General features: G+C 39.9%; 1 protein-coding gene across 1 annotated transcript; it reads right to left on the bottom strand.

Moving 5' to 3' along the window:
• Positions 1-1,126: 1,126 nt before the first annotated feature.
• Positions 1,127-9,457, bottom strand: LOC116263258 (squamosa promoter-binding-like protein 1). Its single transcript, XM_031642920.2, has 10 exons — positions 8,534-9,457; positions 7,056-7,237; positions 5,465-6,090; positions 3,713-3,787; positions 3,483-3,590; positions 3,285-3,402; positions 3,044-3,185; positions 2,798-2,942; positions 2,090-2,716; positions 1,127-1,685 (listed from the first exon to the last, which is right to left on the bottom strand). Exons 1-10 carry the CDS (start codon positions 9,091-9,093, stop codon positions 1,251-1,253), a joined length of 3,018 nt encoding a protein of 1,005 aa, XP_031498780.1. The 5' UTR covers positions 9,094-9,457; the 3' UTR covers positions 1,127-1,250.
• Positions 9,458-11,609: the final 2,152 nt, after the last annotated feature.

An 11,609-nucleotide genomic window follows, 5' to 3' on the forward strand; every position in this document is an offset into this window, starting at 1 on the left:
TAACTCATCCAATGTACCTTTTTTTTCAAATCATTCGTCCCTTAAACACCTCCAAAAGACAAGGCCAGTGTACAAGGTGAGCTGTCTTAAGATTTAGTTGTAACCTCTGCCACAATCCGTATATCAACTTGAATCACACAGCTAGGCATCGGTCCACGATTTTTTCAAACAATTTTCCTTCTTTCTAAGTTGGACCCGTCAGACAATCCCAAGAAGACCATGAACAGATGCAAGCAAAAAATGCTATCTACAAGCCAAATTTGGATACAACAGGAACTGCCAGTAAAAGGCTACTGCATTTACTGGTTGTCATGTTCTATTTCAAACAGAAACTTACCCTGCAATAATTGCCAGCGAAGATGATAATTTGGCAGGGGCAACTGTACTTACTTGATTTGTTGACGTGTTCTCTTTCAAACAGAAACTTATGCTGCAATAATTACCAGTGAAGATACTAATTTGGCAGGGGCTACTATTTACTTGTTGAATTGTTCTATTTCAAAAGTTTATCTAGAAAATACACTTCAGTATTTGCATTACGCCGTAGATGTCACCCGAATTTCTATAATGCTTCCCCCTTTAGTAGAACTTTCACCTTCCAATGATGGTGATCGCCAGCACGCCACTGTAACATGATTTGACATGAATGGACGGGTGCACGGTCAAAGTTGTGGACCTTGTTATTGGATGAAGCGGCCTCAATCAGAATGGGCATTTATTTTATTATCGGAAACTGGTCAATCCATGCCCCCTGAAACAGCTTTGGAAAAGAAAAAAGGTGATGATTACAAGTGAATAACCACAGGAAGAAAAAAAAAAAAGAAAACTAAATGGAAAGGTGTAAACCAAAAGTTTGAGGTTTGAAATCTTCGAAATTGAAAGTATGATTTTCCTCATTCTCAGAAATATTTTAGTTTGAACTAAAAGGGTTTTAAGCAAATAATACTCATTTAGAAAGCACCTTCGCTGTTGGGGGAGAACGTCAACTCGATAAACGCTTTCTCCTACCAATATTGTTTTTCGCAGATCACCGTTTAGACATCTATACCAACTGAAAAATCGGTAGCTTATGAACGTCATCATCTTTAGGGAATGATCCACCCAGAAAAGGAATGTGGAGGAGAACTTAAAAGATACAGGGATGACATTACACTATCAAATACACGACTGAGCAATATGCTACAGACACATTGCACACGACCTAGTCAAACCTGTTAATTTACATAAAAGCAAGAAAGTAGTCCAGCCGCTCATATAGGTCCATAACCCAACAGCTCCCACCTAAAAGGCGGGAAGCCCAAGAGGACAGGTGGGCCCTTAAATATCAAGGCAACACACACACAGACTGCAGCAATGGCTACCATCGAGAGCACCACTGGCCGGTACACGAGAGATGACCTGGTGTTCCTGTATCTCAATTGTTGAGCGCAAAGTTTACAAGGCTGTTTTCTGTTGCTGTCAATTTGCATTCCTGAAACTTCATCGTGACGAGGCGTTTGTTTGAAGGACTTATTGGGACCTATCAAACCACTGGCTATGTCAAGAATCAAATGTGCAGATTTACATTTTTCATCAACTTTCTGCTGCACCAGCTGATTGTAAGCAGTGTAGCCTCTCACTAATGCGTAATCTTCAGGGGTAAGCCCAGCTTTATCTTTAACACGCTTCCAAGCCTCAGGGCCCACCTGTATACATGCAAAAAAAGCTATCAATATAGAACTTGGGAATAGATGAAACAAAAGTTGATCTCTCTTCCTTTCCATCTTTACTGCAGAAAGAAATTACGGGATTTGTAAGTTTCAGCACCTTATCCCAGAAGGTGCAAAAGCAGATTACTGAAGAGCACTAAATGGTGTGCTCGGATCAGCTCACTGAAACCAGAAAGATAGCATTAAGTTGGGAACTTGCATCACATTTGAAACTGCAGTTCCAGCTTAACCATTTTTCTGTACAACCCAGTGAATCAAGAGATCCAGCACTAGTTTATTATACAATTTGCTAGAGCAGAGATTTCACTTAATAGCATGTCCATTTTTGTTTCCACAAGAAAGTTGATGATGATGGGGTATGAAGGTTATGAAGAAAATACCATTCGCGGATCATTGATGAGCGCATCCACTATAGTCTCCGCACCACCTGTACTGGCCGCAATGTGAAGAGGAGTCACATCAGCAGGCCCAGCAAGGTCAGGTCTAAATAAATAATCATTACTGCCATATTCGTTATGTTGAGCTTCCGTTTTAGATGAAGTCCTGGGTGGAACATATCTTAACAAAAGCTCGACCATGGGCCTGCATTTTCTGCTAACGGCAACATGGAGTAGGCATAATTCAGAAACAACAAATTTGGAAGAACTTTGTTCCTCTCCAACCACCCTACCATCAAATAAGATGTCCAGAAGTTTCTTAACTACAGCACACCAATCACGATTTATAGAGAACTCCAACAGCCTCTTGAACCGTAAATGTGTGAAAGAGCATGTACTTGAAATGCTGTGATCCATCTTAAAGATCGCCTGACTCCTCCTAAGAATCCAACCTAGTTCATGCAAAAACTCCAAGGCTTCAGCCTTGTTCTTCAAATTGTCAGCCTCTTCCTTGTCATTATCAAACTCAGCAACCTCAAATGTGTCCTCCAGCATACATATTTCAGAGCACATATCTTGTTCTGCCACAATGAAGGGAAAGAAGCAGCTGCTGAGGCCATCATCTTCAACCTAGATAAACACATGAAAGAAGTAAGCCTACATGATATGTGACGCATCAGACTTAGCAAGCAAAACCCTTTTATATGGTACCTCAATAAAACCTCTCCCAGATGCATCAGGGAAAGAGCAAGAGAAGCTGAAGTTCTGGATACCCTCACCAGAACTACCACACGCATCAGCAGCAGAAAACACAGATTCTTGGGCTAAATAGTTTCCTTCAAATGCGCAAAACCACCTGAAAAAAGAAAATAAGACAGATTTAGGTGCATACCTATTATTCATCCTTGAACAGTGTCTGTCTCCAGATGTATGCATGTACCCAGAAAGAGAGGCTACCTAGAGGCTGGATGCAACAGATTAAAGCCTTTTATTCTGAAGGTTGCTTGCTGAGATTTTGTAACAGCAAGAGGGGAGATAGTTACGATCCTTGGACGATTTGAAAAATTGATTGGAAAAGGAGAATCAAGCACCACTTGACCTAAATGACATACAAGAATAGAACTCAGTCCTGGAATAACAAGTCGCCGAAAACTTCAACAAATTAAAATCTGACACTTGACAACAAATATCAAGATACCATTGTTAATAAATGCCATCTGATTTTGCACCCTGGCATATATCCATCCAGATCTCCAAAATAAATCATCAGAAGTATCAAGAAGTTTCTTCAAATGTACACTCAAACTGTTGCACAGCTGCAAGTCAAACCATAGGATGTTCAAAAGAAAAACAACGGCAAGCAAAGTTCCATATTACAAGCAAACCCAAATGGTACCTCATCCCACACACACTGCTGCAACCGTATATAAAGAGTCAAAACAATGCAACCAGGCCTTATGTAACTTTCCATGTCTGTAGGGCTATTTTGTAGCCATTCAAGAATCTGAACACATATTCCAGATAGACAATCATGACTCCAAACATCATGCGGCAAAACCAACTGTTTTCCACAAAAGAAACAACCTTGAATCATTCACAGCCACAACAGAACAAAACATAAAGTACCTGTCCTCTTAGAGAAAGGGGAAGATCATGTGGTTCTTTATCAAATAGTTTGAGAATGATACGATCTGTCCGATTCTGACATGAAAAGAAAATAGAAAGATCATAAGCAGAATACAATGGTACACTAAGAGGCACGTTAACAGTGAAATGTAGACATTGCATCATTGCAAGCAATTGTAGATTAAGACACAAATATAATCAACAATTCTATCCTTATGACTATTAACAAAATACTACTCAATCATTTGAAACACTATCTTGAAAAAATGAAAGGATCTTCTTGAGCACACTCCAAGTAAATAGTGGACATGGATCCAGATTCAGGACAAGATCAAAATTATTAACTGGATAAACAGAAAGATAAAAAAAGTACATCAAAGCAAACATTTTGGTGCTTAATACTTAATCATTTCTCCAGAAGGCCTAGTTATGTCTAAGCTGAACAAAAAATTATGAAAGAACAAAGGAAATATCAAAGACCATTTTGACCAACAAGAAAGCATGTCCTATCCATGATCATTTTACAGGTCTCGACCAATTCCCATATGTTGTGTGGCAAGATTAAATGGTAAGGAACAGCATCCTAGTCATATCTAAAGTCTAAACCTATCAGGTCATCTATGACCAGGAGTCAGGGAATTTATGACATCTTAGAACACTGCAAGTTGAAGCCAGCAGGTACAGGAAAAAATTTAGCAGGCCAATAGTGTAATTGGTGATGCATCTCCTAGTGTCAAGTCTGCCGAACATTTGGAGTAAATGTGATGTTCACGAGACATCATTTCCAATATTTCACATACTTCAAATTTTGAATAAGCAGAATTTAGTTTGCTATTGAAAAGACAAAAGAGCCTTCACTGCCAAGAGTATAACAGCTTCATTTTGCTTTTTGTAACAATTTTTCCAACATCTTGCAAAAGTCTGACTTTATAATTCAGTGCAATTATATATATATATATATATATATATATATATATATTATAATCACACTGGGAATGGTTTTGTTTAAAACTTTAAAGCTCCATCACCAGTTGAAATGTTTTCAGAAGCTGGTTTCATGCTGAATCCACAAGTCTTTTCAGTTCTCTAACAGTAGAATCAAGAATAGCAGACTACTCATCAAATTGACACTGAATTTCCTTTTCTAAATTCAGTCCATCTTTATGGCAATAATACAAAAAAAAATCTTTATGACAATTTTATTCTTTGAACAAAGGAAATTTTTTTATATCAATTAGATCTGTATTTTTTAATGTTTTAGAATAGCATGTTCTATAAATCATATTTGTGTAGCAGAGCAGGAAATTTGAGTCAACTTTCTCTATCATCTCAAGCTGCCATTTAACACTTTCAGATAGGAAAGTAGTTAGATGTGCTTGTTGCAAAAATTTTATGTCATTAATTGCAGGCGGCCAACATCCCAACAGTCGTAACTGTCAAAACTTGTCTTTTCATACCAAGTTCATGGCAAGAAACTAAAAGTAATACCAAAACAATATGGTCAGAAAAAGGATGGCATTTACATGCTATTACAAAAGATCCACTTAATCACAATCAGAATAGGCATCTTTAGTCCTCCAATGAATTCAAGAAAGAAACTCAACCTGGACTGCACAACTGACGATAGGACTAGTATAAGTTGGAAATGCTGGGCAGACCTTAGACAAATATAGGAGCAAAGACAACCATATAAAAGAGGAATCCAAAAAGAAAAAAGAAAAAGTAAAAACATGCAGAACATGGAAAGCTTACTTGACCCTCGCCATTAGAACTTGATGGAGACAAAGTAGATGTTGAATCTGAGTGAATGCTTGTTTGAGGTGGGCTTGTCTGGTTTGATTCTTGCACCATCCATGAAGGATAGTCAGGTGAACCAGCTCCAAACTTAGGAAAGGGTGGAGAAATATGGCATACAGGACTGACCATATATTCTTCTGATTCATGATACACACTGTTCAAATCAAAATCATTTAATTTGACCTTTTCCCCTTTATCTTTCTGCCATGCATCTGCTTGCTCAGTATCACCAGAACCTATCCTGTCAGCAAATACGTTTTGTTGCATGCCATCTGGCATGACAACTGCAGAAAGGTCTATGCCCCTCACATTGAGATCATGCACGCCATTAGAACAAGCTCCTACTTCATTTAAGTTAATAGGCAGAGGTGAACCTTGAGCAGTGACATTGGCAGCACTTGTTGGAACTGCAGCAGAGGATTTTTGTGGTGATGTTTCAAGAGGGCCACCACCATTTTGTAGTGTTTGAGAAGACTGTTTTCCCAACAGACCTTGTATATCACATTTACCAGCAGCGCTTGCTAGGTTGCTTAACAAATGAGACAAAAGATCCTGATCCTTCGCATGGTCAGTTGGATTAGCTGTATAACAAGGAAAGTGATATGAGCTTACTAAAGTTTAGTATGCATAACAGATAAATTCTACACAGGCAGGAGGGATTTTGCATCTGGATTTTCAGAAGTCCAATTCTACAGATTTGTTTGACACAATTTCCACCCTAATCAGCTGTTGAATGTCCGAGTCTGACACAAGTCACCATATTAGCCTAGGTAGTCAGAAAGCATGCACATGCTTAACAAGAAAGTGCAACTAATAAATATGCAAGTACTTCCACAAATAAAAAATAGGAGCAAGCATGTGTCCAGCAAAAGAAAAACTAAAGAAAGTGTTCATTATACATGGAAACAAAAAAAAGTTTATAGTTTTCTTTATACAATGGAAAAACCAAAAACAAAAAAAAAAGTTTACCTTGATAGCATTAGTTGTAGCAAGACAACAAAGTACTCCTGTTATGACAGGTCTTTTATTTCAAATTAATGACCAAACAGTTTCTCACAAGTCATAAGACTTGCAACCAACAGGAACATGGTACTTCAAATTTTTAATATTTTAAGCATCTATAGGATTTAAGATAGCATATTTATGAAATTCGCTAACTCTGAATGAAGTAACAAAAACCAATCAACTACCCATTCATGCAATAAGTTTATAACTTTGAGAAGCTAAAAGTAAAATATTCATACAAAACCATGCCTTTCTATTTCTTAAGGATTGCAAATTTGAGCATATTCTTGTCAAATATTCATTCAAGCTATACAAATGTTTTCATTTTTCTGCTTTCTGCAGAAACATGGTTCACTATGAAATTCCTCTTTGAAGAAAAGAAATGTCAGGGACTCAGGATGATATTTTCCATGATGCCAGCAATTAACAATGGCTCTCGATAGACAAATTGCTAATGGATGAAAAAAACTTATCAAATGAAAGGAAATTTGGGCATGTATAAGCAACAGAAATCATAGTGAGAAAGATTTGGACACTTTACAATGTAGATTTGAGAGTATTCTCAAGAGACTAATCAAGATGTAGCCTGTGGCACGATCAACATCTAGTGAATTTGCACCAACCACATTTTCAGGATGTGTTTTCCTTCTCCGTATATTATGACCTGCCAAACGCCTCCTACAGCTTCTCTTCCCTTCATCAAATTCTTGAAGAACATGAAACCTAAGCATAAGTCATCAAACATATTTAGTAAACTGATAATGGAAGCAAAATAGCAGTAATGAAAATTCATCACACAATGTCAATCAAGATGATATACCAACACAAATAATAGACAACTGTCACTGCCACTAGCAGAAAGGATATCACTCAAATAACAGAAGATTCATATGCAAGTTGGTCTAGAAATGATAAACATTTCAGGAGATACCAACATTTCAAGAAAGATTGAGAAACAGCCAGAATGACGAAATTTAAATTTGAAGCTCACAAGTGAAAAACTGAAGCTTTTCAATCAAATTTATGGACGTATGTATCACAGCTTCCATATCAAGTGCCAGGTGGGGAAGAGAGAGAGAAGGGGAGAGGGAGAAGAAGAAGGAGAGAGGGTCCATCCCTCACTGCCTGTTGCATCAAACAGGGAAATAACAAACAATGACCAAATAAATTCTAAAAATGCTAGCAATAATATCCATGGAAGTGTCTACAGTGAACCGAGAAGAAAAAAAAAAAAATCCATGGCCAAAGTCGTTAAGAAGAAGCTCGTGAAAGAAGGTAATAATATTCTTCATTTCCTATTTAATATCTATTGTGTTATCATTCATGCGAGTATATCCTGTGCCAACTTAGCAGTTCATAGTTTCACCAAATAAGCTGGGATCCGACAAAACAAGTCTCTTAGAGGACAATAAGAAACTGCTTACTTAGCAGAAGGAATTGAAACGGTAACTACCGATGGTTGCAAGGCATGATTTAGAACCTTAGATAAAGTGCCACAAAAAGTTAACAAAAGAAACAACGGAAATCATAACTTAATATTAAGTATTCTTAATTAACAAGTCAATGCCATCACAATTACACTCAGTTCAGGCCAGTAAGAATGTAAATAAAAACACAATAGAAATCATTTCAGATCTGACACAACAACTTGGACTGAATCAGTAGCATTTTCAGATTACTGTCACCATTCTAAAAATATCCATGAACCATAACTACAATACCAGCAAACTGTAAGCATTTCAATAGTTACTAGTGCCCCTACTATAAAGCAGTTAAATCAATGTTGCTTTTAGCAATTCTACCATGAAAAGGGATAAGAAGTTTATGTTCCATTGAACCAAACGAGAGAAGCTAGCGCCAGAATGTTCACATACATATATGCCACAGGAATACGTCAACAAAACCTGTTTCACGGAGCCCCAATGCAATGTAATAAACATCTGACATACACAGGATATAAGGTGCTCCTTCCTACAAATGAATTCTAGAGAAACAAAAAGAAACTGGCCAAGTCCGAACCTGCTACACTGCTGACAAAACCTCTGCACAATCCCGCCAACGCGCACCATGCTCGCTTTAGCGTGTACCTCACAGACCTTATGGCGACGATGGTAGTCCTTGGCGCTGCTGAGATCGACCCTGCAACCCTCGACCTGACATGCTGGCCGTCCCGCCGACGAAGACGTTCCTGTTCCCCCTCCCTGCACCTTCGATCTCTTGCAGTTCCTGCCATCCACCCCGTTCGCCTCGCCCACCGGATACACTTGCTCCCCCAGTTTCAAGGCCAGAAATCCACCTCCCTCCACCTCCTGCCCCTCCTCCTGAAACCTTCGCCGCTTCTCCACCTCGCCCTTGCCCTCATCCGAACCTTCCGAGGATCCCTCGCCGCCCGACACTGGCAAAAACTGCCGACCGGCCGGAACCCCGCTCAAGGGTCTAGCGACGAACAGATCCCCGTCCCACCGCCAATCGCCCACCTCCCACTCCCGGCTCTGCACCAAACCCTTTCCCTTCACAAGAAACCCCGGCACGCCACCCGCGCAGAACCTGCCGCTCCCGCCACCGATCTCCGCCTCCATCCGGGAACCCGCCGCCAGAACACCCGCCAAAAAAATTCCCCGGAAAATTTCCCTAACCCCTGTCCACAGTGAAACAGCAAACCCTACCTCCTCCAAACCCGAAATCCATACAAACTCCCGAAAAAATCAACAAAAAAACCCAGCGCAAACCTCAGAGCAGATCGAATAGGACCAATCGAACGGTGTAGCTGGATATTCCTCTCGCCTCCATCAAGAATTGCAGGAAACAAGAGGTGCTGGGAAGCCTCCGATCGACGAGATAGCAACTACTACCCCCTTCGATTCCCTCCTCTTTCCCCCGGATATAAATTCCAACCAACGAAAAACCGAAAAAACAAAAGTGAGAAAGTGAAACTACAGGAAAAGCGATCCAGGAAAAACTAAGAGAACCACATTTTAGGAAAAACGGTGAAAAATAATAAACCGAGTTAATAAGTACGATAAAATAAAAGTACTCCTAGGAAACAGCGTTCTTACGGTGCGCGTCTTTCCTACGGCGAAAGAGCTACGAGACAAGGAACCAAAGCGTACTACGCACTCCGAATTTTTTTTGCCTTTTTTAAAAAATCGGTGATTAATTTAATCGCTTCAGGTAATTAATTATTTTTCGAACAAGCAAAAACAAAATGGCTTCTCCGAGAGGAGAGACTGAGGATCTGGTCAGAGGGACCCATCGATGTCTTACCGTGGGAAAGGTTCTCAGCCGTCCATCTTGACGGGTTTACGGCGGAGAACAATCCGACGTCCGCATCAGGTTCTTGGACCGGCACGGGTCCAACCGAGCCCTTCGACACCGTTGATGTCTGAGATGGACGGCTGAAAGTTGGTCTCAACCAATGGCGGGAAGCCGTTCATCTTGTGAAATGAACGGCTTGGGATCATCCCTTATCTCTTTTTAACTGTCAGAGGTGTCTTTGACCTGGTCCCCACTCAGGTCAGGAGCGCCTTTGGAGAGGGAAAGAGACCGACGTGTTTGATTGCAGGAACGGTTTGACAAGAACAAGCAGCGGATTTGAGTATTCGAGGATTTCAAATCCACAATTCAATGCAAAATTTGTGGATTTTTAATCCGATCAAGGGGTGGACAACAGATCCTCATATCTGAAGGAGGTTAAATTCGGATCCAAATAAATCTGTTGATTAAGTCAAGATTCGAGCTTTAGTGAGAGTTTTGACCACAAGAACTGTTTGACAAGAGCATTATTGGGCTGCATTTGGTAGTTTGCTTTCAGTTCCGCGATGATATGAGATCCGCATTGCCGCCCATGACTCAAATCTATAATCTAAACAAACGGTTTCGGATCAACAAAAAATTATGGATCTCTACCCAAAACAACAGGAGGCGAATGATAGATCCATGGATCTAAGATCTATACAAATCTCGGCTCGGACCTGAGATCAGAGGCAATCAAACACAGCCTAAAGATAATTCCGGTTCAAAAGACAGCATCTAACTAGATTTGAGTTCAATGTAGGCAAAAGTAGTATTAAATTCAGATGCAAACAGTTTCAAATAGCAAAATCACATGGGCATTCTATATAAAATCAGATTCTCTGGCTTCTCGGCTCAGGGTGGTCGGAGTTGACCATAAATATTCCTCTTAAGAAGCAAGATCAATATTAAGCGGTCTGGTCTTTGGAGGATTCGGTTGATATTAAATAGTACATATACTGAAACGTTGTAGTATCTCTATATATAACACGCTTTAGCCATTAAATGGAACTACCATGATCGACTTAACTACAACAATAAAGATTATGCGGCCATTTATTTCACTTTTACTAAGTCGCCCAGCAATAATATTCTCTCATTTAATTCTCAACCTATTGGCGATGTTTAGGGGACTAACATATGATACAAGTTGTTATGCAAGCACGTGCAAGTGGGGACTATCGATGGCTGGTAGGAGGGCGGTTACTGGTTCGAGCGGCATGGGTGTCAACTTCTCTTGTGCCAATAAGGGAGAACAAGGATTTGGCTGGCGTGCCTTGGAGGCTCATCACCAAGTGCTGATGCAACCCTACAACTACTTAGGCACTCACTTGGGTGGTAGGATATTCCTCTTGCTCACCCGAACTGCACTAAATAGACAAACTTCTTGTTGGTTGAATAACGGTCGAGCATGAACTGTGCTCCTATATAGCAAATCACGAATGCAAAAAGGCAAAATGGAAGTCCATGTAGGGCTGAACAAAAGCAGAGTCGAGCCCGAGTTCAGCTAGCTCGAGCTCGACTCAACTAATGAAACCTCAAGCTCGAGAATAGCTCGACAAAAACAACTCAAGCTCAACTCTGCAGTTGTGTGTTGAGCTCAAGCTCCAATTGATTAAGGCTCAAAAAACTCTTTTGAATATATGAACTATTACTTTGTCATAAATCGAGCCCGACTCGATTAAGGCTCGACAAACTTGAATGAGCTTTTGTAAAAACTTACATAATTAATTAACGTCAATAAACCGGTCGGATATTTTAAAAATTGCTACACATCATTTTCGAGCCAAGTCAAGCTTTAACA

This window comes from Nymphaea colorata, chromosome 10 (genome assembly GCF_008831285.2).
Source record: "Nymphaea colorata isolate Beijing-Zhang1983 chromosome 10, ASM883128v2, whole genome shotgun sequence".
NCBI classification, from domain to species: Eukaryota; Viridiplantae; Streptophyta; class Magnoliopsida; order Nymphaeales; family Nymphaeaceae; genus Nymphaea; species Nymphaea colorata.